This window comes from Gopherus evgoodei, chromosome 1, assembly GCF_007399415.2.
Source record: "Gopherus evgoodei ecotype Sinaloan lineage chromosome 1, rGopEvg1_v1.p, whole genome shotgun sequence".
NCBI classification, from domain to species: Eukaryota; Metazoa; Chordata; order Testudines; family Testudinidae; genus Gopherus; species Gopherus evgoodei.
In genome coordinates this window covers 12,622,745-12,649,079 of record NC_044322.1, presented here as the reverse complement: position 1 = coordinate 12,649,079, position 26,335 = coordinate 12,622,745, and the positions used below count along the sequence as shown (strand labels likewise).

At 48.5% G+C, this 26,335-nt stretch overlaps 1 protein-coding gene across 6 annotated transcripts in view; it reads left to right on the top strand.

The window, feature by feature from the left end:
• Positions 1-26,335, top strand: part of TENM4 (teneurin transmembrane protein 4) — a 546,329-nt gene that overhangs the window by 65,793 nt on the left and 454,201 nt on the right. For all 6 annotated transcript variants that reach the window (XM_030558332.1, XM_030558336.1, XM_030558355.1 and 3 more), the window contains exons 2-3: positions 4,535-4,823; positions 16,254-16,523. In XM_030558332.1, the coding sequence (XP_030414192.1) occupies positions 4,601-4,823; positions 16,254-16,523 (493 nt within the window). In that variant the 5' untranslated portion in view covers positions 4,535-4,600. The remainder of the gene's footprint in view (positions 1-4,534; positions 4,824-16,253; positions 16,524-26,335) is intronic.

Genomic DNA, 26,335 nt, shown 5'->3' with positions numbered 1-26,335 from the left:
TGGTGCCCGCCGGGGCATTTATGTGCGCCTGCTTAGTGCCCGGCAGGAGAGAGAAGCCACGGCCCCGTTCCTGCCAGGGACAGAGAACTCCAGGGTTGCAGGCTGTGGGCGCCAGTGTTCTCGGTCCCTGGCAGGCACGGGATGGCAACTTCTCTCCAGCTTCTCCGGAGCTGCAGGCGCCAGTGTTTTCTGTCCCCGGCAGGTGCGAGGCTGCAACTTCAACTAGAGAGAAACCGCGGCCCCGGGCCTGCTGGCGACAGAGAACTCCGGGACTGCAGGCTTCATTCTATGTTAAAGTAAGAATAATAAATATATTTGGACCAGTAGTTCAACAATGTTTTACTTTTTTAAAATAAATAAGATGAAAACTGTTTGATATTTAGTTTGTAAAAACTCCTTAATTTTTCTTACAGGTAGATTAAAAAAGAGTAAGTTCACATGGTAAGGTGAAAGAGTAGTTACCAGATAATTTAATTATACCTTTTACATGTAAAATTACTCTTTTCATCTTATGGATTCATATATTATGTAATATTAAATATGATGTTTTTGTATTCTTTAATGTACAAATACAAAATAAGCCTTGAAAAATTGTTGGTGCCCACCACACTGTCCTGAGAACTTGAATGTGCTGCTGGCCACAAAAAGGTTGAGGACCACTGGCCTAAATGTTCCTTAGTCGTGTAATGTAACCCCCCCTTAGTACAGCTACAGTGTAGCATCTTACTCTTAGACAATTCCTCTTCCTCATTGGTCTTTACACCTCTCAGGCCTTGATTCAGCAAAGTACTGACGCACATGCTTAATTTTAAGCAGGTGAGTAATCCCATCCTTGTTGAGCAAAGCACTTAACTACATGCATAAGTTAAGTCAGTGAGTTCAATAACATTTAAACACATGCTTAAAGTTATGCTTGTGCTTAAGGGCTTTGCTGAATAAGGGCCTCATGAGAATAACCCTACTAGGTCAGACCCGTGGTCCATCTAGCCCAGTATTCTGTCTTCCAACACTGACCAATGCCAAGTGCCCCAGAGGGAATGAGGTTATCATCAAGTGATCCATCCCTGTCACCCATTCCTAACTTCTGGCAAACAGAAGCTAGGGCCACCATCCCTCCCCATCCTGGTTAATATCCTGGTTACCTATCCACCATGAGTTTATCTAGTTCTTTTTTGAACCCTGTTATAGTCTTGGCCTTCACAACATCCTCTGGCAAGGAGTTCCACAAGTTGACTGTGTTGTGTGAAAAAATACTTCCTTTGTTTGTTTTAAAGCTGCTACCTATTAATTTCATTTGGTGATCCCTAGTTCTTGTGTTATGAGGAGGAGTAAATAATACTTCCTTATTTACTTTCTCCACACCGGTTATGATTTTATAGAGCTCTGTTATATCCTCCTCTCAGTCATCTCTTTTTTTAAGCCTCAGGTATTTGATGACCCATATATAAGAAGGATAAATTATGTGATGGAAACAAAGTATTCCTTTTATATGCTGTGTATTCTACATGCTTTACACACAAATATAGATGAAATCTTGGCTCCTCTGAAGTCAGTGGGTATTTTGCCATTGATTTCATTGGGTCCAGGATTTCACCCATGGAGTCGGTGGGCCTGACACCATTTTTGGAGTAAATCAGGATTAGTGCCAATGTGGAAAGGGAAGTAGCTCTATTTAAGTCAAATATGTTATACTAGTTTACAAGAGATCAGAATTGGGCCCAGAGTTCCTCCCACTACCAACAATATGATAGATTCTAGCATCTAAATGACAGGAAAACCCAAAATGTGGTTTCAACAGCGCCATAGTGGCAGACCCACAGATGGATCCTCCCATTTCCTCCCTGGTTCTAGATGCACCTTTTCACTGCCAGTCACTGGCCTGCTTCATCCAGTTGCCTCTCTCTGGTTCTGGCTCCATTCTACTGGACCGCTGATGTTGAACGTGAGCTAACAGTAAAATGCCATCTTTGAACCACCATATTGTGCCTTGGTATTGTACGTTATCAGAACGTGTATAGGATGCAATACAGGAGCACAGATGTTAGAGCTATAAATTATGTACAGTTCCCTGTGAGTACAAGGCATAGAGCAGATATTAAACTTATAGTACATACAGTCTTGGCCAAGAGGATGTAGTTGTGTTGCAGTGATTAGACACAACTGGCTGAAATAAACGTGGTGTGTCAGGCTTTAAATTTATTTTTATGGATTTTGTTGTTAACTGTAGTGTTCGGAGTTTAAATAGTTGTCATCTGCCCCTAGCCAAACTTTCCCTTAGTGCTAGTGCTGAAGGTTTTCCGTTAGTGCCAATCCTTTGATTTTTGATTGACTTTTGCCCCTTCTAAATAATAATTTGAATATTTCCATCCACTCTTTTAATCTTGCAATAAATACCAAACTGAGTGAAAGCCACAGTATGTTTTGATTTAAGAGGTAAGTGTTCACTGCAGGGGCGGGCAAACTTTTCGGCCCGAGGGATGCATCGGGTTTCGTAAATTGTATGGAGGGCAGGTTAGGGGAGAGGGTCGTGGCCTGGCCCCCACCTCTTATCTGCACCCCCCCCGGGACTTCTGCCCCATCCAACCCCCTATTCCTTGACGGCCCCGCTGTGAGCCCGCCCCATCCACGCACCCCCCGTTCCCTGTCCCCTGACTGCCCCTGGACTCCCACTGCCCCATCCAACCCCTCCTCTCATTCCTGACAGCCCCCATCCCAGGACCCCTGCCCCATCCAACCACCCCTTCTCCCTGTCCTGTGACTGCCTCCGGAACCCCTGCCCCTGACTGCTCCCTCATCCATCCCCTCTCTCCTTCCTGACAGCCCCCCCAAGACCCCTGCTGCCATTCAACCCCCTGTCTCCTCTGACTGCCCCACCCCCTATCCATATGCCTGCCCCCGACCACCAGCTCAAACTCCCCGCCCTCTATCTAACCCCCCCGATGCCCCTTACCCCGCAGCCTGGAGCACCAGTGGCTGGCGGCGCTAGCACTGGGCCACTCTGCCGCTGCCACCACACAGCACAGAGACCAGGTCAGGCCGGGCTCTGCAGCTGCGCTGCCCCAGAAACTCACAGCCCCACCAGCCCAGAGCATTACGTCCATGGCAGAGCAAGCAAGCTGAGGCTGCGGGGGAGGGGAGACAGCGGGGGAGGGGCTGGGGGCTAGCCTCCTGGGCCAGGAGCTTGGGGGCCAGGCAGGACGGTCCTGCGAGCCGTAGTTTGCCCACCTCTGGTTTACTATTACACTCAATATGGCAAGCCTTGGAAATGAGAGATATTTATTTGTCTTTCCTTTACTCTCAAAAAATAGAGGGAAATGAGTGGTCATTATTAACTACTATTAGCCTGTTATACCGAGGTTCATCTTGAATTCCTATTGTCTATAGTGTGAGTTGTGATGCTCAGCTCCAGAGTACATCAGGCCATAATTGCGTAAGCCTGTCTTCAATATTTGGTTTCTTTTGAGCACAATAAACCAGTCTGGAAACATAGAGACATATTTTACTGCTATTGCAACAATATGCATTGATTTTTTTTTCCTGTAAATAACATTGCAGGTAATTTTATTGCAGGGAAAAGCTGATTTACTTCAATAATTAAGTATTTTGACAAAATATTTTTCGTGTTTATTTCTCATAACAGTTTGTCCTGTGTCTTGTGTGTGTGCGTGTGTGTGTGCCCCCTTGTGCTTGTGCATATATATTCTATCTGGCATAATGATAGGAACAAAATCCACACTTATGTAGCTATGAAGCGGTGGTCCCATCTCCTATTTGCAACTTCTCAACTTCACTTGGTACCGTAACAACATTTCAAATAAGGAAGGAAGTGAAGAGGAGCATCTGCCTCCGCAGACATCTTTGTCTTGGCTCCTTTTAAAACTCACTCTTCATTCTTCCACTCCGCAGCACTCGAGTGGCTTGATTTCTTGCTCTTAGTCTCTCTAACCTAAAATATTCCATAAAAACTCTCTTAAAATATAGACTCATATTTTCAAATGTAACTCAAATGTAATATGGGTGCCTCCATTTTTTCAGGTGTCCCAAACTAGCCGGGGGAGTAATGATTACTTTAAAAGGGAACCATCATGAGGATGTTCAGAAGTAAAGTTTCAGTTTGCAGGGCAGATCTGTTATTTACGATGAGGTCAGGATTTATAGAACAGGACTAGGGGGAGGACTATTATCTAGATGCCAACAAAATATACATTTTCATTTTTATTTATGTATTAGTAAGCTGAGAGCTGGTGACATGTGCCAAACTGATAGCCTGGACTCTTATCTAGAATGTCCACAGAGCAGGTACATCAGGACGCTTCTGCTAGCAGGGCAGTGTGCCGGTAGGCATGGTTTGGGACACAGATAATTTATACTTTCCTTTTATCGGTAGTTATTATAAATTGGTTCCCGGTAGTCTATTAGATACTCTTTCTTTTGCATATTGTAAGACTGAATAAAAAGCTTAAACTATAAAACCCAACCCTCTGCTGTCTAATGGGATGAACTCAAGTCTCTTCTCTTTTATACTCTCTTTCAGATTGTTCTAATCTGATCACCACACAAATACTGTTATTTTAATGTTGAAGACTCAGACAAAAGTGCCATGGATGTGAAAGAGAGAAAACCATACCGATCTCTGACCAGGCGCCGTGACACCGAGCGACGCTACACTAGCTCCTCGGCAGAGAGCGAAGACAGCAAAATACCCCAAAAGTCCTACAGCTCCAGCGAGACGCTGAAGGCTTACGATCAAGACTCCAGGCTGACCTACAGCAATCGGGTCAAAGACATGGTGCACCAGGAGGCTGATGAATTCTGCCGAACGGGTAAGTACACTTCATAAGGTGCTGCTGTAAGAAGTGTGTTAATCAATTCTATGCTGAGGTCCAGAGGTAGAAGAGGGAATAACTCAAAGCTATAAAGAGTTCTGAGGTGCTCACAGAGGAATGTCTTTAAGACACGCACAGAGCAATGATAGAAAACACTAGGGGAAGATCAACATGGCTTTGTTGGAAGGAAAGCCTGTGGCATGCATAGGTAATGACATCCCTGAACCGTGTGGTGGCAGTGACTGAACCTGGGACCTCTTGAGCATGAGATCTATTTCCTGAACTGAAAGACCAAGTTCAGTAGCATGGAAGCAGTAGCATAAACATCTTTACATACCCTAGCCATTAGAGGGAGACAAAGAGCCATACTGAGTGAGCATGGGTTGCACATAGATACTACGCAGTCAGCACTGAGCCCAGACAGTCTTAGGTTGGAAGAAATAGGGTTTCCTGTCAATCCAGGAAAGTGTGAATTGGGCAGTTAAAGTGAAATGGAACATGCAGTAGTGCAAATGATGAACAGAAAGATTGACAAAGGCTACTATATACCCCTGACTAAGACTGGGGGTGGGGTGGCAGATTGGGAGGGCTGCCTGGAAGATGCTGTGGGTGCTGAGGAGGTGGGTGCTATGGGTGCTGGGGAGGGCATCACATGTTCAGGGGTGGAGGGAGTGCAGGTACTGCAGCAGGGGCTGGGGCAGGCTCCCTACCCGGCTCCTGGGAAGCGGGGACCCCAGCTCCTAGCTCCACATGCTGCCTCCACTCTGCCCCAAGCCCCAGTTCTGCAGCTCCCATTGGCTGGGAACCGCGACCAATGGGTGCTGTGGGAGTGATGCCTGTGGGCAAAGGCAGCACATGGAGTGGGAGCTGTGGGAGGTAAGTTCCTGTCTCCCTTCTTGAGACTCCCCGCTCCCCAGATAAGCACCGCCCCACACCCCAACCGCCCGCCCTGAGCGCCTGCACACCTGAACTCCTGCTACTGTGGGGTGCAGGGGCCCGAGACTTCCGCAGCAGTGTCTGGTATGCCTGGCCCAGGGGTGGCCAAGCTGCTCAGGCGGCTCCCAGCCCAGGTGCACCAGCTGTTGCAGAAGTCATGGAGGTCATGGAAAGTCATGGAATCTGTGACTTCTGTGACCTCCGTGACAAACATGGAGCCCTACTTATAGGGCCAGATTCTCAAAGGTGGATGCACACGACTGCACACATCTAATTTGTGTGTGAAACTATCACAAGATTGCATGCAAATCTGATATTTTGTGCATGTGCCCATAGACATGCTCTTTGTTCTTTAGAAATTGCAAGTATGATTAACTAACTTAATCATACTTAGCAATTATATAATGTCCTCCAACCTAGGCTCTCAAAACACTTCTGTCTCTAACTACCTATGAAGTTACAAGCAAAAGAAAGACCTGTTAGGTTATCAGACCTGTTCTATAGGTAGATATAGCTACACTGAGTCAAAATGATGATAAATGACCTGCATAAGGTTACAGAGGCAGGAACAGCTCCCAGGAGTTCAGACTCCTCATTGCGTTCTCTAACCATTAGAACACACTGCACCTACAGATTTTGTCATTCTTCTTCAAGTGCTTGTTCATGTTGATTCCATCTTAGGTGTGCGTGCACCGTGGGCACCATAGCTGGAGATTTTTCCCTCAGTGGTATCCATCGGGCTGGGTCTAGCGCCCTTTGGTGCTGCACACTTACACACTGGTATAAGGGATCCTGCCGACTCTGCACCCACCCAGTTCCTTCTTACAGCCTGTGATGGTTGCTGGAGCAACAACTCTTGCTTCGGCAAGGCGTTTTTCAGTGGTTTCTTCTCTGTATCCCAGTTTATTAGTCTTAGTTTAACTGTAATGTAAATATTGTAAATAATACTAGTATAGATAGTTAAAACCCCTCCTTTATCACTGAGGGGCACCCTTTGCCAGCCATGCCCCCCCCTCCACCTTCCCCTCAGCCCCTGGGCTTCAAACCTTGTGCCTCCTGTGGCACTGCAGTTGTCTGAAGTGTCTGGGAGCTCTGTCAGCTTTGTCAGGACTTTAAGCCTCATACAAACAAAGACAGAGAGGCTAGACTGAGGGTTATCCTAATGGAAGATGCTCTTAAGCCAGATTCAAAGCCACGCCACTCAGATTTGGCACCGAGCACTTTGACCTCAGTGCAAAGCACTTTTCCGACACCTCGCGTCTCCCAGCATCTTTCTCCATCTCTGGTACCAAGAAGAAACATAAAAAGAGGGCGCTTACTGATGCTGAAGAAAGGCAAACAAGGGGAAAACAGTAGAGTGCAACCCGTGTCGGCCCATTCCTCCACCCCCAGTCCCAGGTGGCACCATCAACTTCACCCAGAATGTTGAATCCTGTGCAGGACCCCCAGCTGATGCCAGAAAGTCATTGTGGCGCCAGTGAAATCATGATGCCTTCAACCCTGGAAGCCTTTGCAGTGGCCAGGGACTACTTATTGCTCCCAATACCGCCAACTCCGATGGGACAACTGTCGGCTTCAATGAGCGCGAGCAGGAGAGAGCATGACGCTCCGAGTTCCTTCCCCGCAAGGGGACATTCAATACCTTCCAGGGGTAAGCCGCCCTGTTTTCTTCTATGAGATTGTCCCCAGTCCAGCAGCACTCACTGGATAATAATCAGCAGAAGTGAGGGGTACCGCTCCCCTCTGGTCACCTCAGGAGGATTCTTCATCTGAGTCCAAGGTGGAGCCTTACACCCATCCAAAGAAGCACAACTGGTACCCATCTTACATGCCACTGAACCCTGGTACGGGTCACCCCAACAGTACCTGGTGGACACTGACCTATGCAATGCCCATTCTGGAACCCATTCTCCCGGTACTGGGCTCATCTTCTCATTGGTCATACTTGATTGCTTCTGAGAGGAGGGTCCCTGCACTGCTGTGCTCGGCACTGGACTCTTGACTCTGATACCGAACCTGGTACCAATACACAGGATGTGGACCCCATAGAGGTAGTTGAGGCTGAAGAAAAGGAAGAAGCCCCTTTTCTCCAGTAGAGGCCTCTTCCTCTCCTGTCCTCCATCGTCCTCTCCCTGGATCCAGGGGATTGGTACACTGCCCTCTACTTGAAGGACGCTTACTTTCACATTTCTATCTTGCTTGGCCACAAAAGATTCCTCAGGTTCATAGTAAACCAGACTCATTACCAATTCACCATTCTCCCTTTAGGCCTGTCTGCAGCCCGCAGATTTTTACGAAATGCATGGGGAGTGCTAGCTACCTTTATCAGAAGGCAAGGCGTTCAAATCTACCCATACCTCAACAACTGGCTGATCAAGAGTCGCTCAGAGGCCTAAGCAAAGAACAGCATCAGGTCCAAGCCACCTTCCAAGCCCTGAGCCTGTTATAAACGAACAAAAGTCAACTCTCATTCACTACAGAGAATAGAGTTTTTCGGGGCAGTGCTCGACTTGACCCAAGTCAGAGTCTTCCTTCCAGAGCCTTGATTCCAGACAATATCGGACCTGATATGCAAGGTCATGGCCCACCCAATCACAACAGCCCAGGTTTGCCTCAAGTTCTTGGGACACATGGCTGCGTGCACTTACATAGTCCGACATGCAAGGCTGCACTTTTGCAGATGTGATTAGCTTCAGTGTACTCACCGAAAAGGCATCACTTGGACTCAGTACTTGCTGTTCTAGCCCCAATCCTTGCCTCCCTTGATTGGTGGAAAGACCCCTAGTTGGCAGTGGCGGAAGTTCCCTTTGTCAACCCTGAGCAGTCAGTGTCCCTAGTGTTGGATGCTTCACACCTGGGTTGGGGAGTCCACCTTGATTGTCTTGGAACACAGGGCCTATGGTCCCAGGAAGAGCTCTCCTTGCATATAAACGTCAAGGAGCTCAGAGTGATCCACTTAGCTTGCCAAGTGTTTCTTCCCCTGTTCACAGGCAAGGTAGTGCAAGTACTGACGTACAACACGGCAGCCTTGTTCTACATCAACAAGCAGGGAGGAGTGTGCTCCTCTGCCATCTGTCTAGAGGACTTCTGTCTAGAGGACTTCTGCATGAAGCACTACATCCCCCTTGAGGCTTCTCATCTTCTGGGAGCCCAGAACACCCTGACAGATCACCTCAGCAGATCTTTCTTCTCTCAGCATGAGTGCTCTTTTCGCCCAGAGGTCACCAAGTTCATCTTCTGAAGGTGGGGCTCTCCCCAGATAGACCTATTTGCGACCAAGCAGAATAGAAAATGCCATCATTTTTGCTCACTGCTTGGGCACAAGCTGGGCTCCCTTTCAGATGTCATCCTGCTTCCATGAACAGTACTCCTGTTCCATGCATTACCTCCAGTTCCTCTGGTACACAAGTTCCTTTTAAAAATCAAATGGGACAAAGCAAGAGTTATTCTTATAGCCCTGGCGTGGCCATATCAACACTGGTTCATCATGCTGCTAGATTTATCAGTAACACCCTCACTACCGCTCCTACACTACCTGGACCTGATCTTGCAAGATCATGGCCATTTACTCCACCCAAATCTCAGCTCCCTTCACCTGGATGTTATATGGCTGAACCCAGAGGAGGAAGCCTGTTTAGAGCAAGTTCAACAGGTCTTGCTGAGTAGATAGAAGCCATCCACTAGGGCTGTCTGCCTCACCAAGTGGGAGCTTTCTCAATATGGTCATCCCAACAAGGCCTTTCTCTGACTTGATCTTCCCTTCAGTTTATTTTAGACTGCTTATGCCCCGTAAAACAACAAGGTCTGCCCCTCACATCTATCAAGGTGCATCTAGCAACAATTTCGGCCTTCCACACACCATGAGATGACAATCCACTTGAAGGGGTTAGAGAGACTTTACCCTTGGGTTCGTGAATCGATTCCCCTGTGGAGTTTGAACTTAGTCCTATCAAAATTCAGAGGTTCTCCCTTTGAGCCACTGGCATTGTGTCGTCTTTTTCTCCTGCAAGGTTGCGTTCTTTGATAGCGATTACCTCAACCAGAAAGGTCCCTGAAATCAGGGCACTTGCGTTAGAACCATTGTACACGGTGTTCTTCAAGGACAAGATTAAACTGTGCCCCCCCTCTGCCCTTCCTGTCAAAGGTGGTCTTGTGCTTCCCTGGCAACCAAGCCACTTTCCTGCCAGTCTTTTTCACGAAGGCACACCAGAGTTCAGAAGAATGACAACTTCACTCATCGACTGTTAGGCATGCCCTCACCTTCTACATTGAAGGAACTAAACTGTTTTGTGGATCCATATAACTTTGTGGCAGTAGCAGAGAGGATGAAAGGCCTACTGGATAGCCTTCTGTATTCATTCATGCTACAAGCAGGCGAATGTTCCACCACCTGCCATCTTGACCACTCATTCCACAAGAGCTCAAGCCTCTTCGGCATAATTTCTGGCCCAGCTCCTCAGTGCATATCTTCTCATCCTACTACGCCATTACCCAGCAGAGTCGAGATGACACCAGGTTCAGGCGAGCAGTGTTGCAGTACTCATGTCCGTGAATTGAGTCTACCTCCTTGGGTAGTGCTTGTGAATCACCTAGTGTGGAATAGACATGACGAAGCCGTCGAAGAAGAAAAACAGTTACTGACCTTCCGTAACTGTTGTTCTTCGAGATGTGCTGTTCTTGTCTATGCCACGTTAGGTGTGTATGTGCTGTGTGCCACATTGCTGGAGATCTTCCCCTCAATGGTATTCATCGGGCTGACTCTAGCGCCCTCTGGTGCCATGCGCTTATGTGCTGGAATAAGGGGCACTGCCAGCCCTGCACACTCTGTTCCTTCTTGTAGGCTAACTCTGATAGAGGGGTTGGAGAGTGGCTTGTGGAATGGACATATCAAAGAATAATAGTTACAGAAAGTCAGTAACCATTTTTTTTAAATAATTTTCTTTCTTTTCCTCTGTGCTTGAATTTTCCTATCTCCTTAGCTCTGTGATTGGCCTACCTAATTATAAAAATTAGCCCATAGATTTTTATGGCCAGATATTCAGTTGGTTAAATCAGTTTAACTCTATTGACTTTGGTGAGGCTTCACTGATTTACACTAGCTGAAGACCTGACTCTATTAGCTTGTGACATTTTTGCTTGATACAAATACGGCAAAGTGAATTTTTTCTAGAGCTGGATGAGGAGGCAGAGAGGAGGGAAACATTTCAAATCGACCAAATAAGTTGAATAAATAAACAAGTCAGCATTTGAATGGTTTTACCCAGAATGAGTGTGCCGAAAGCACAAGTCAGCATAGCAAAAAATAGACCAGACCTGAATAAAATAGTTTTAGATATTTATTATCTTCCTTTTATTGACTTGAGTTCTCCCAGCTTAAAAGGCTACACTGAGCATAGAATATGAAAATCGATGTGTCTCATGCTGTTTGTTGCAAATAAATTTGATTTTCAGTTAATTGTAGCAGTCTTTTTTCATAATTTATGAGTTGCTGTTGCTGGAGAGCATCAATCAATCATTGATGCGTTTGAGGTTGTTGAGTGTAGATTGTTACAGGAGGGAGGGGGACTTGTGATCATTGATCGGTGGACTAAAATCTGCAATGTGGGGGCAAAAACAAAAGGCTCAGCTGACTGGTGAACAGTAGAGTGTAGGCCTAATCCTTACTGGGGGGTCTGGACCACGGGCAGAACTGGTGGGGTGGAGAGGGGAGATGCAGTTATATCTGTTTTATCAGTCAATTCAAGTTCACTTGCTGCTGAGGCTGTGGAACAGGAGTACATGTTCTCTGGTATGATAGCACAGCAGTGGTATCTGGATTAATTGATCACAGGCTTGCTCTGTGCTCTCTGAGCTGGCTCCCAAGGTTTGCTGGAGCATATGAGCCACGAGTATCCCTGCCTGTCAACTCTGTCAGAAAGCTTAATCTATTTTAGTTAATTACGTAGGTGTGAAGTTCACAAATAGTTTATGTACTCTGAGCATTCCAGACCAGAGTGCCTCAACCAGCTGAACCACAGTTATTTTCTTCTCACACTGAAAAGTTTTTTCTCTGCTTTTATTTGGAGCTGGTGTCAAGTTTGTTGATCTATCACTCTATCTCCTCCTTTGCACCCTCCTCCCTTCCCTCTTTCCACTGGGAGCTCCATAGTTAACTGAATTAAGCAGATGTTTCCCTATTAGGAGAAAAAACAAAATGCCAGCTGCCTGTGGTTAGTGGATCATTCACTGTACAGAAGTTATTGCAGGAGATAGTACCTGCTGGAAGAAGTCTTTTGCTGGGTCAGCTAAGCGATAACCCACAAAACCCAGAGTACAGCTTAGAACAGCGCTGTTAGTTGTGTTGGCCAGTTTTGTATAGCATCAACAGATGGAAACTTAAGGGAAATCACAAGCTTTGACATGGCTTTAGTGTAGGGATGGGAGCAAAACTCAGCCCTGGATCCAAAGTCAAGGTCCAGAGTGGAACTTGGTATCTCTAATGAGCAGAACCAAATGCAGCTGAACATGTTTCACAGTCCAGCCCGAGACACAGCTGTCTCTAGGTTAATTTGTTCAAATTCAAATCATTGTAGAAAGCAGTAGGAGCTGAGAACTCCCATCTGAACAGGGATCTGCATCCTGAGTTTAGATATGGGGTTTCAGACCCTTTTGATAATAAAAAATGAGACAGGCTTTTCTGCCCCAATAAATTTTGGTGGCTGTAATAATTAGAAATATCTTAGATTTATTACGGAACTTCTGATCGTGCTTTTCTAGTTTAATGTACAAACTGTGTCCAGTGAGAGTTTGAAGTCATCAGGTACGTTATGCTGCAAAAAACCCAAACAAACCTGGCAAGGAGTCACAAAGCCTGGGTCAACTGACTTGGGCTTGGGAGACTTGCACTACAGAGCTAAAAAGAGCAGTGTAGATGTTTCCATTTGGGGTCTGAAACCTGGTTAAGGGAGAGTGTCTCAAAACCTGGGCTTCAGCCTGAGCGGAGATGTCTACGCTATTTTTAGCTCTGTAGCATGAGCCCCCACGAGCCCAAGTCAATCTGGGCCGTGAGACTCACCGCTGCAGGGTTGTTGGGGCTCTTTTTTTTTTTTTTGCAGTGTAGACATTGTGATGCTGGCAGATCAGGTGCCAGCTCATCCCAGAGCCACAGGCCAATTCTCCTCTGTTTTAGTATAGATCAAAGTGATTGTCAAACCTGTGCGAGTGTATTTGGTATTTAAGCTTCATGAAAGCTAGTGGGAAGTTACTTGGATTGTTTTCAATTGTCTGTATCCTGTTATAATGTAGGAAACGTTTACATTGTGTGTACCCCTGTAACTGAATAACCCATCCAACAAGAAAGAAACCTGGTTGAGTGCAAATGAAGAATTTTGACAGAAAAGTGCTAATTTCAAAGCAAGGGATCATTGTGTGTGATGATCAGAGGTCACTAAAATGCATTCCTCACTCCTTCATCAAAGGAAAAGACCACGTGGGTAGTGACACTGTGAGCTTGTTTTCTCAGATAAGTGTACCAGAAGCAAAGCAGTGATCCCCAGAGACAATCTGGATACCCTGAAAAGATGTTTTGGGAAACTGGCTGTTTATTATATCGCTGCCACCATCTGGAATTACAAATAATGACTCACCTGTGCATGTTTTTTACCTGCTTTAACCTCTCAATGACTCACATTCTTTTTTCATAGCTAATAAATCTTTAGTTAGTGTATTATAGGATTGGTTGACAGTTTTGTCTTTGGTGTAAGATACAGAGTACTGTTGATCTGGAGTAAGTGGCTGGTGTCTTGGTACTGGTGTTGTGATTTTTTATTTGTGACCATTATTACAGCATTCAGTTTGTCTGATGGCAAGATAGGCTGGAGTGTCTAAGGGGACTTTATGTGACTCCATGGTAAAACTGATATAATGATCCAAGAGTTCACATCGGTCACCGGCTTGGTGAAATCTAATTATAGAACACATCGCAAGCATGGGGTATTCGCCCGGTTTTCTGACAGTCTGCCATGACTTAGACGCTCTCAGTTGTGAGCCGCTCCAGAGAGCATGACATGTGTCCCAAGAGTTCGGCTAAGCAGAGAGATCAGGATTGGCCTCTACAAGAATCGCTTTGCCTACAACTGAAATTTAGCTGTCTCTAAGGTGAAACATGGTAGCTGTTTAACAGTGCATAGCAACAGAATGTTGAGAACTGCCATATCCAAGTGAAAGTACAAGGGAGATTAGTTAGGAAGAATATAATTACCGAAAGTTGGAGTTTGGCCAAGACACCAGGTCTAATGCCCCCTATTGGTCCAAAACATTCCTTGAATCCATCAGATTGTGACATACTGTAGAGCTAAGGCAGGGGTGCATTATGTCAGGTAAATGCACAGTGCAGATAAAGCCATTCACAGAATTCGAAAGTCTTTTAAAGTATTTGAATGCTGAAAAAAGAGAATGTAAATTAATAAAAAAATATGGATTAGAATGGAGCCAGTAATTGCTCCACTAATTGCTCTCTCCAGTTTTTCAGCATAAGTTTCTGAACAGAGCGCTAATAACTGAATCCCCATTCACACTGCCTGGGACTGATTATGAAGCTCTGCAGGTAACTAGACATGAACTCAGGAGTCATTTTCAGGTTATATTTTTAGCCAGCAAAACAATTGCATCTATTTGCAGCCCAATAACTTCTGCTGTCATTATGTCAGAGTGAATAAGCTAAGCTGGGCTGAGAATGGCTAGCATTTGGAGCTGAGACCTCCGAAGGAAACCTAGGTCCCACAAGATGTGGCTTCAGTGATTCAAGAGGTGGCACACTCACCTCTGAATCAGTGCTCCAGGACTATTTGATAGTGCTGGATATCAGTGGATATGGAAAATAAAATCCTAACCATTGCTAGTCAGTAAACGTCCCATGTTACTTCCCCCAAGAGCAGGTGTGTTCTGGTCAAAATCTGTTTGGAGTGATTATATTCTGTCTTAACCGCCCCTGTTTCTCCTCTTTACTTTTAAATTGGATAAGTTTGGTCAAGGCACTATTGTCTATTACTTAAAGAAGGGGACAAAGAGGCAGGAATTTTATCACTATGTTGCCTTGGGAAAGTCATCTAACCTGTCTGCTGTTATCCATATTCTTAAAATGGGATAATAATACTCAGTTACCTCTCAATGGATTAACTTAACTGATATTTGTAAAGTACATTGTAAGGCACTGTATAAATGCTGGGTAGGATTTTTGTGTAGTTCTGCTGTGTGTTGCTAAGCAACTGCTGCTGTTTGTGTTTAGTTAGTTCGCTCATTTGCTGGTTCGCTCACTGAGGATGAGGTTTCCTGGTGCATGAGGATGTGAACTCTACTTATTTAGACCTTTGCAATACTTTGCACTACTGCGGTGAACATTGTTCCCATTTTGCAGATGGGAAAACCAAGGCACAGAGAGGTTAAGTAACTTGTCTGATGTCACATTGGAAGGCTGGAATACAGCCAGGAAGCAAACCACATCTTCCAATTCCCATGCCTGTGCTTTAACCACCAGACCATTAACATTATCCAGCTCTTCCTGGGGAAAGGTGGACTAGTTGCCATTTATTTTTAAAAGTAAATGACAAAGCCAGCTATTTATGAGGGTGTTAGTAAAGATTCCAAGAAACTAAAGAGGAAACAAATCTGTTACAAGAAATGCCAGAACAATGATAGTCCTCACAAGAAAGAATATGAAAAGTAGCTGATGTGTTTGTTATCATAAGTATTCATAGTAAATTACAGATGAGATGGTTGAGACATGTTTTGTTCACTGGGACTGAAAATTCACTGTTCATTTTATCACGGTGTACAGAGTCATATGTTAGGGCTAATAATAGGTGTCTCATCACTTGTTGAGTGACACTACTCATAGTTAATAGCTTCATAGTATTTTACATTCTCCTAGTACTGTTCAAACACCGCACTGAATCCTCACAATATCTGAAGCGGGAGACAAGGCATATGATCACCATTCTTCAAATGGTAAATCTGGTGCAGAAGAGTTAAGGCCCCCATTTTCAAAAGTGGCCACTTTAGGTGCTTCAGTTGCTGGCTGGCTGACTTGAGACACCTAGGGCTTGGTTTTCAATGGGAGTTGCAGGTGCTCACCAACTCTGACAATCAAAACTTAAGAGCCTCAGCTCAGACATCCAACATTAGAAGCAAGTTTTGAACATTGGGGCCTAAGTTGCTTGCCAAAGGCCATGCAGCAAGTCATTAGAACTCAGGAGTTGCTGTCTCCTGCTCTTGTGCTGAGAGCACTTGTCTATAGAATCATAGTAAAGTAGGGCTGGAAGGGACCTCAGTAGCTCATCTAGTCTAAACCCCTGCTCTGAAGCAGGACTAAGTATTATCTAGACAATCCCTGACGGGTTTGTCTAACCTGTCCTTACGAACCTATACCACCTGCTTATCCACTAATCATTCATATGCTGGACAGAGGAATTATTCCAGTATGATTAAAAACCACAATTCCATGTTCTCTCCTAGGAGCCAACTTCTCTTTGCGAGAGCTGGGCCTTGACGACGCCATGCCCACACACGGGACTTTATACAGGACTGATATAGGGCTGCCTCACTGTGGCTACTCCATCAGCACTGGCTCAGATGCTGACACCGAGGCAGATGCCGTCATGTCGCCGGAGCACCCGGTGAGGCTCTGGGGACGCAACACTAAGTCAGGCCGCAGCTCCTGTCTCTCGAGCCGAGCCAACTCCAACCTCACGCTCACCGATACGGAACACGAAAACACTGAAACTGGTAAGTGACAACTCCAGATAGGCCTTCACAAATGCCTCTCTTCATAGTCCAATTTTAATCTGCCTTGATATTTTATCTGACTAGGAGAAGGGAGGAAAATGCTCTTAATCATCCCAGGGTGTGGCCTTTTGCACTGCCATGCAAAATATTAATTAATGAACTGCTAGAAAGGCTCCTACTTATTCATTACAAACTGGAGATCAGTAAGTGGCCATGTAATACCCCATCTGCTCTTCATAGGAGCATTTCAAACAAAAAGCACTGAAATCTCCCCTCCTTCCATGCTCATCTCTTGTGCATATTTTTGGGCCGATAGTTTTCCTCCCTTCCTGTCTGGTTCCTTGACAATAGTTGCGTGGTTTATGTAAATAGGCTGGCTGCTCTCTGATGGAAGCGACTGTGACATATTTTTAGAGACCTTTTCTTTGTGGGAACTCAAAGCTGAAGGTCATGATTTTTTTTATTTTTGTAGCCTTCTCTCCTCAGCTGCAGAGACTCCTGCGGGCTTGGCTGGTACAGGAGCTTTTTGGTCAGCAATTCTGCGAGTCCATGTGGGAAGGAGAGAGAATTTTTATACAATTGTGGTTTGACCCTAGTGTTTACACAGCCCTGTGCCTTTACACCTTTAATTTAATTGCTGCGTCTTAATATAGCTGCTGTCTGCTAGCCCCTCTGGAGCTTGGGCTCAGGCAATGAAGGCTGACATGAAGTGACTGCATTGTTTGTTCTTTTTATGCTTCTTGATATGAGTATTCTAGTGACAAATTATGATGATTTTTACTTGGGAAGCCACGACAGGGTAAGGTGTATGCCACCCACATGATTTTCTGTTTAATTCCAACAAAATTACAGCTGAGGCCTATTAAGGTTTTGTTAAGTGATAATGTTATATGTTAGACAGGCTCAAACATAACAACCCTCTGTTAATGGGATTTAGGAATGGTTTGATATGTTTTTTCATTATCTTTACAGTACTTTTTTACTCCTTAAGAGCTGCATCCTCAGCAGGGTCACACCCATTTTGGCAGGCGAGCAAATGGAGTCGCAAAATCAGCAGTTTTAGTTCCAGCTTTGGGCTACGTTGTCTAGTGTTTTGCTAAGTGACCTGTGGAACTGTTGGGTGACTTATAGGATCTTGACTTTGGACACCCTGTTAGGTCTTTATTAATAAACAAAACCAAAACCTTACGTCTCTTTTCCATTCTCTTGTAGTCCGATCCTTATCGCATCCCTTTCCATGGTATCTGAGCAGTTGTGATCCTGTCCTTCAGCTTTCTCTTTTACTCATGCCCGCTAAGAAAAGCAAACCACAGAGGTTTAGGCTTTTTCACAGAAAGAGGGGAGGAACTACAGTAGTCTCCTAGAGTGTTTTTCAGCAAAACATCTTTAAAAAATGGATCCAGGCTTCTATAATGTGGTCTCATTTGATGTGCAAATGCAACTTTGCACATCAAAATCACTTGCATGTGAAATTGTTACACGTTAGCACTGGTGCCCGAAATTGATAGGATATACAGTCACATATGTCTAATACATATCTACCAGATCACTCTCATTACCATGCTGTCTGCAGGCCTAAAATGAACACAACTGAGTTATGTGCATGTACATTCTGTCGCTTGTTTGTTCAAATAAAAGTTTGTAACATTTTCACAAGCAAATGACTTGCATCTCTGACGCTACAGTTGCAGAGATGGAAGCCTGCTTGAGGCCACTTTAAAAGTTTGGTCTAGAAAATTTGAAGGTTGTTGGTTTTTCTTCTTTGGCAATTGGGCTTCTATATCCTAAACTATCAAGCAGGCTATTTTGAGAAACCCTAGATTTATGGGAGAAATGTTTCAGAGGACATGAGATGTGTACAGCAACATAATGCAATGACTCAGTCTACAGGATACCTTTGTTAGTCAATATTAATTGTTGACAGTATTGATAAAAGCTACAGCCTTTAGCTGAACTCAATATGGAGCTTTATGAAGCTGCCATGAATAGCAGGTTTTATGGGGTTCATTAAAACCAGTTTTTCCATTGCAGGTTAATGTCAGCAATTTTTATGTTCATTAATTATCCAAAATAAATAAGCAATATTGACATCTAATGTCTGTAAATCCCAAGCCTTCTGGGCAGGTTTATAGTTAGGCCATAATTGTGTTTTTTGCAAAATGAAATATTTGGTTCTTCACATTCAGAAGCAGGTTTGCACAAGTGCCAATGGCCTTGGGGAGAAGGCTTACTTTGGTTAGTAACTACCATCAGAATCCATCCTCTTGGCCTGGGGAAGACAGCTCCAACGGTGTTGGTTATATGACATGTATAATAGTCCACATACACACAACCACGCACGCAGGCAGCAGGCATGGAAGACCATGAGATGCTGTGACTCAGCTGGTCCCAGTCTTTTCAGGCAGGCGAGTGCATTTGCTAGATTAAGTGCTTATCTTCGCTGTAGAGGTAACTCAACTGTTATAACTTGACTCTTGCCTCGAACTTGAGACCCATCCACACACAAAACCCTTGGCTCAAGTGGTTCTTTTAACTCAGATTGGCTGGCCCGCCAGGGGTATAAGCTATCGCTTGAATTAGAGCCACTTGCTAATTGCTAACACGATCGGTTTGTGCTGTTAACCCAGTCATCAGTGCAGCTCCAGTGTTATTTCATAGTGTGGCTGCTCTCACTGGATTAACTAGAGTGTAAAGAACCTAAGTTAACTCTGCTGTGAAGACCTAGCCTAAGGCTTTCCAAGACAGTAACTTCCTTATCCCTGTCTCCTACAGTATCTCCCTAACTTAGTGATGTACCAGCCTCTCCACTGCTATCTGCCTAAGTTCCATAGGATGTCCTATAACTCTGTTGGTCTGAATCCAGGAGTTTGTCATCCTGTCAAAGACTAGGGTTTTGAGCAGTTTGAGCTGTCCTGCAGGTTAGAACACTCACAATGGATGTGTGGGCAGTGTTGGTGTACCACGGGTGACCTCAGAGGATCGATCTTGAGTTCATCATTCAGGTCAGTACGAGAGCGGTGGTAGAGTCTGTGACCCTGATCCAATAAAGCCCTAATACAATTCATTGTTAATGTTAAACATGTCACTAGTCCCAATCCTGGATCAGGGCATGTGAGATGAAGGGACATTATTTTGCTGGGTTGCAATGGAAAAAGCTTGAAGTATCTGTATGGATTCCCTTCCCACTAGGTGGAAACTACTTCTTACTGTTTTCTGAGCAGGATTACACTACAACTGGCTGATAACATGTAAAAAGAGGTCTGTGTGAAAGAGGAGTTCCATCCTATTTTAAAAGCAACAGACATTTTTTTCAGCTTCTGACTGTTGCAAAGCAGTCCAGGTAAGTATGGTTTGTTTTGTTTTTTACTATTAGGATTTCATTTTGGCTCTGTGTTATTCTGTAGCAAGGTACACACGTGGTTAAACAGGAGAGGGAGAGAGAGAGGGGAGAGCTCTTCTTCATTAGCAATACTAGTCAGCAGTGATTAATGTCATACATGTGCAGAGTGGAGCTGATGTCTCTCTCTGTGATCATTTCCTGTGGGGAACAGTGTGGGCGCAGCATCAGGAGGCCAGAAGGAGCTCAGAGACAGAATGAGTAACATCAAATGACTCAGAATGGTTCAACATCGCCAGATACTGTACAGAACCAACTGCTCAATTATGATATATTCTACAAAGGAATTATTATGTACTGGGGAAGAGGTACAGTGTAAATCTTGTCCGTCTGACTTGGAGATGGGCATAAATAAAAATCTTAGATTCAGTCACTCTTGAACTTGAGAGGATTCCAGATCCATAATTTGTGTCCTGGATCCCTGGCTATCTAATTGTGCTTTGTTGCAGGTGGCACTTGAAAAATTGAGAAACCCATGCATGAAACCAGTGTCATTTTTTTTTTCCTCTTTAAAAAACTGCATGTGAATTTTTTGTTCACCAAAGGGGCCAGAATAACACCACTGGAGCTCAAAGTCCTAAATGTAACCATTGAATGGATACAGTATGATCAGTGTAGTGCAGCATTCCTCTTACACCACCCCTTTAAAGTACCAGTTCGTTCAGGAAGCTTAGTTGAATCTCAACATCCATTTAGCTTTTGGCTCCACTAGTGAAATTGCTGATTAGTGCCAAATGTGGTGATGGTGGCTACAGTGATATGGACAGTTCTTCTTCAAGTGATTGCTCATATCCATTCCAGGTAGGTGTACGCGGCGTGCGTCCACATCTGCCGGAAACTTTTTTACCCTAGCAACTCCAGTGGGCCGGCAGGTCGCCCCCTAGAGTGGCGCCACTATGGCACTTGATATATACCCCTGCCAGCCCACCCGCTCCTCAGTTCCTTCTTACTGCCATGTCGGTTGCTGGAACTGTGGAGTGCGGCTTGCTGACCTCCACGTCCCTAGCTCTCCTGATCGTCGTTTAACTTGTAGATAGTTCTTAGTTAAGTGTTGTTAATAGTTAATAGTTAAGTGTAGATAGTCCGGCGGGTGGGCCGTTGCCCTCCCCGGCACCCGGCCGGGCCCATGCCTGGCTCGCCGGGTTTCAAGCAGTGCTCGGCGTGCAAGAAGCCGATGCCCAAGAGCGATCCCCACGACGCGTGCCTCAAATGCCTAGGGGAATCGCATATTAGCGACAAGTGCCGCATTTGCAAGGCCTTTAAGCCTCGCACTAAAAAGGAGAGAGACCAAAGACTCCGCGCTCTCCTGATGGAAGCGGCTCTGTCTCCGGCACCGGCGGTGCAGTCGGCCGGCTCTACACCGGCACCGGACCGCGCCGGCACTGGCAAGACTCCTCGGCACCGACCATCTCTGGCACCGGGAGCAGATCTACGTCCCTCGGCGTCTGCGACACCATCAAGGCAGGCCCAAGGGGACCGCCCGGCTCCTGCCTTAGCCGCGGCACCGCCTGCAGGACCGCTGTCGACTCCGGGCCCGGAAGGCCCGTCGAGTCCAGCCCCACCTAGCTCCCCCATGAGATCGGTGGTTGAGCTCAGGGTCCCATCGACGCCGGAAACTTTCGCTTCGGCTCGGGACTTAATCGCGCTGACGGAGCCAGCTCAGCCTCAGCCGGCACCCCTGGGATGCTTAACTTCCAGGGGCAAGCCGATGCTCCGAGCGCCGTCTCCCGAGTCCCGGCACCGATCACCCCAGAGACGTGAACGCTCTCGCTCGGTGCGCCGCTCGGAGTCCCGGCACCGGTCGCCCAGACAGTACCGGTCGTACTCGCGGCACCGATCACCATCCGCACGGTCCCGGTTGGGCTCATCTCACCACTGGCACCGAGATTCCAGGAGCCGATCGCCTCGGCGTTCGGCTCCACGGTCGACCTCCCGGCACCAAACCGGTGGCAGGTCCCGAACCCGGTCGACCTCCTGGCACCGCGCTGGTGGTAGGTCCCGGTCTCCGCTGCCGTCCCGGCACCGTACTCTACGAAGATCACGGTCCCGCTCCTGGCACCGACATCGCTTCCGATCCCGGTCGGGCTCGAGGCACAGAGCATCACGCCGTTCTCGGTCCCGATCCCGGTACCGAGGTCAGTCACGGCACCGAGCCTCGGCACCGAGGGGAACGTCAGTCACGGCGCATAGAGCTGTATACTATCCAAGCTCAGCTCCTCCCTGGCCTTCTAGGGAGCCGTCAGTCTCGTCCCACGCGGATAGTGCCTATGCCCTGGCACAGGGCAGACACGAGGCCCTGTTCCAAGATCCATCACAAGAACGGGGGCCTCCACAGTGGGGGTTCTGGACCCCATGGGCATACTCCCAGACCCAAGGTCCGCAACAGGTTACCCCCCGCCCTGTAGCGGAGCGCAGACCTCCGGAGGCGACAGTGTCTCGACCTCCTCCCTCCCCGGAAACAGAGGGGACTCACCGGGACCCAGAGCTCCCTCTGGAAGTAGAGGAGCAGCCCCTCACAGATCCCCCCGTGGACGCTTTGGTGCCGGGGGTGTCCTCGTCCTCGTCTCCGGATGAGGCAGTGGCGGGTACCTCGTCCTCCAGTCCCCCTCCACTGGATTTGAGGGCGCACCAAGACCTCCTCCGCCGAGTGGCACAGAACCTAAACTTACAGGCGGAGGAGGTGTTGGAAGTTGAGGACCCGGTGGTGAGCATCCTTTCAGCAGATGCACCCACCAGAGTGGCCCTACCTTTCATTAAAACCATCCAGACTAATGCCACTAACATCTGGCAGTCACCGGCCTCCATCCCTCCGACCGCTCGAGGGGTGGAGCGTAAGTACATGGCCCCCTCTAAGGGATACGAATACTTGTACGTTCACCCGACCCCCTGCTCGTTGGTGGTCCAGTCAGTGAACGATAGGGAGCGCCACGGGCCAGAGGCCCCAGCGCCCAAGTCAAAGGAGGCGAGGCGGATGGACCTCCTGGGCAGAAAAGTCTATTCAGCTGGGGCGCTGCAGCTCCGGGTATCCAACCAGCAGGCCCTCCTCAGCCGATACTCCTTCAATACCTGGGTAGCGGCTGAGAAGTTTACGGAGCTCTTGCCCCAGGAGGCACGCCAGGAATTTTCCACCATCCTGGTCGAGGGCAAGAAAGTAGCTAGAGCATCGCTACAGGCCTCCCTTGATGCTGCCAACTCGGCTGCTCGGACCCTAGCTTCGGGGCTCACGATGCGCCGGATCTCTTGGCTGCAGGTCTCTGGCCTTCCGTCGGAGCTCCAGCACACGATCCAGAACCTCCCCTTCGAAGGCCAGGGGCTGTTCTCAGATAAAACAGACCCTAGACTCAAAAATCTGAAGGATAATAGAGTCATCATAAGGTCGCTGGGCATGCATACGCCGGCGACGCAACGCAGGCCATTCAGGCAGCAAAATCAGCAGCAGCAACGGCGGCCATATCCTCCGTTCCGCCTGCGACAGGACCCTTCGAGGCGCCGTGGCAGGAACAACCTCCGCAGACAGTCTGGTGGACAAACGGGGCAGAACCAAGGCTCCACCAAGGCCCCTCCAGGGCCTAAGCCTTCATTTTGAAGGTGCGCCCGAGGGCGCAGTACCAGTTTCCCCTCCGGATCCCTCCCCGCAGTTTTCCAACCGCCTTTCCTTTTTCCTCCCGGCGTGGACCTGTATAACGTCGGACCGTTGGGTCTTGCGTACGGTGCAGGCCGGTTATCGCCTGCAGCTTTCTTCGCCCCCTCCCTCCCATCCACCATCCCCGTCCCTCTTCAGGGACCCCTCTCACGAGCAATTCCTCCGTCAGGAAGTGCACGCGCTCCTTGCCAAGGGAGCCATAGAGGCGGTGCCAGACAACGAGAAGGGCAAGGGGTTTTATTCCCGCTACTTCTTCTTCGAGTGATTGCTCATATCCATTCCAGTTAGGTGTACGCGCCGCGCGTGCACATTCGTCGGAAAACTTTTACCCTAGCAACTCAGTGGGCCGGCAGGTCGCCCCCTAGAGTGGCGCCATCATGGCGGTTGATATATACCCCTGCCGGCCCACCCGCTCCTCAGTTCCTTCTTACCGCCCGTGTCGGTCGTTGGAACAGTGGAGTGCGGCTTAGCTGACCTCCACTTCCCTAGCTACTCGTAGTTCTCGTATATAGTTATGCAGTTATAATCCTTTTATATATATATTTGTATACTTATACGTTTTTTCCTTGCTAACATAGTTAGTTTAGTAATTGTTAGCGGGGTTCAGGAAGTAGCCCCTTCCATGAACCTGGTGCCGGAGCCCATGCACGGCTCACCGGGTTTAAAATGGGCTCGGCCTGCCAGAAGCCGATGCCGAAGGGATATCCACACGGCTCCTGTGTGAAGTGCCTCAGGGAATCACGCTTGACAGCTAAGTGCCCCATTTGCAAGGCTTTTAAGCCGAGAACAAAAAGGAGCGGGACTTTCACTTACCCCTCCACCTTGGGCGCCGAGCGATGATCAAGCGGCTGGTAGAAGTGCCTCCTCGGCACCGGACCTCGCCGGTACTGCCACGGCCTTTCGGCACCAGCCGTCGCCGGCACCAAAGTCGACTCGGCACCGCTCCCTTCCTCCGAGGTCGAGAAAGCCTACGATTCCTGCTGGTGCCTGACGGCTCCCTGGCACCCGCCGTGGTTGAGCCCCCTGCTTCTGCTGCTTCCGTGCCACCTGCATCGCAGCCAGAGAGATCGTCTAAGTCAGATCGCCCGGCACCGGCACCCGCAGAGGCACCGACGACATCGGTACCGTCGATTCCAGTCCCCCAGGGCCATTGAATCCGGTGCCTGACAGCTCCCCGGCACGCGCCGTGGTAGAGCTTACTGCTCCTGCTGCTTCCGTGCCAACTGCACCACAGCCAGAGAGCTCGTCTAAGTCGGATCGCCCGGCACCGACACTTACTGAGGCACCGACGACGTCGGCACCGTCGATCCCGGTCCCACAAGGGCCGTAGAATCCGGTGCCTGTCGGCTCCCCGGCACGCGCTGTGGTTGAGCTACTGCTCCTGCTGCTTCCGTGCCAGCGGCACCGCAGCCAGAGAGCTCGTCTAAGTCGCATCGCTCGGCATCGACACCTGCTGCGGCACCGACGACGTCGGCACCGTCGATCCCGGTCCCACAAGGGCCGTAGAATCCGGTGCCTGACGGCTCCCCGGCACACGCCGTGGTTGAGCTACTGCTCCTGCTGCTTCCGTGCCAACGGCACCGCAGCCAGAGGGCTCGTCTAGTCGGATCGCCCGGCACCGACACCTGCTGCGGCACCGACGACATCGGCACCGTCGATCCCGGTCCCACGAGGGCCGTAGAATCCGGTGCCTGACGGCTCCCCAGCACGCGCCGTGGTTGAGCTACTGCTCCTGCTGCTTCCGTGCCAACAGCACCGCAGCCAGAGAACTCGTCTAAGTCGGATCGCCCGGCACTGACACCTGCTGCGGCACCGATGACGTCGACACCGTCGATCCCGGTCCCACAAGGGCCGTAGAATCCGGTGCCGGACGGCTCCCCGGCACGCGCCGTGGTTGAGCTACTGCTCCTGCTGCTTCCGTGCCAACGGCACCGCAGCCAGAGGGCTCGTCTAGTCGGATCGCCCGGCACCGACACCTGCTGCGGCACCGACAACGTCGGCACCGTCGATCCCGGTCCCACGAGGGCCGTAGAATCCGGTGCCGGACGGCTCCCCGGCACGCGCCGTGGTTGAGCTACTGCTCCTGCTGCTTCCGTGCCAACGGCACCGCAGCCAGAGGGCTCGTCTAGTCGGATCGCCCGGCACCGACACCTCGGAGGCACCGACAACGTCGGCACCGTAGATTCCAGCCCCACAAGGGCCGTCAAATCCGGTGCCTGACGGCTCCCCGGCACGCGCCGTGGTTGAGCTTATTGCTCCTGCTGCTTCAGTGCCGACGGCACCGTAGCCAGACAGCTCATCTAACTCGGATCGCCCGGCACCGACACCTACCGAAGCTCTGATGACCTCGGTACCGTCGATCCCGGTCCCACGAGGGCCGTCGAATCCGGTGCCTGACAGCTCCCCAGTATGCACTGTGGTTGAGCCTGCTGTTCCCTCCACGCCGGAGACATTACCAGCGGCGAGGGATCTCATTGCTATGACAGAGTCGATGCTGCCTGACCCCGGCACCGCCGGTGTGGGTAATACAGTCTCTTCATGTGACCGTCCTCTGTCAGCACAGCAGAGTGGCACCGTTCATGATCACGGTCCCGCAGACACTCCAGGTCCTGTCGGCACGTCTGACACCACTTACAGTCCCGGTGCTGTTTTTCCTCATCGGTACTGGTCGCACTCGCTGCACCGGTCGGTATCCCGTTCGCCGAGCTGCTATCGGCGCCGTTCCGACTCCCGGCACCGCGACAGGTACCTTGACTCCTGTAGCCTCTCCCC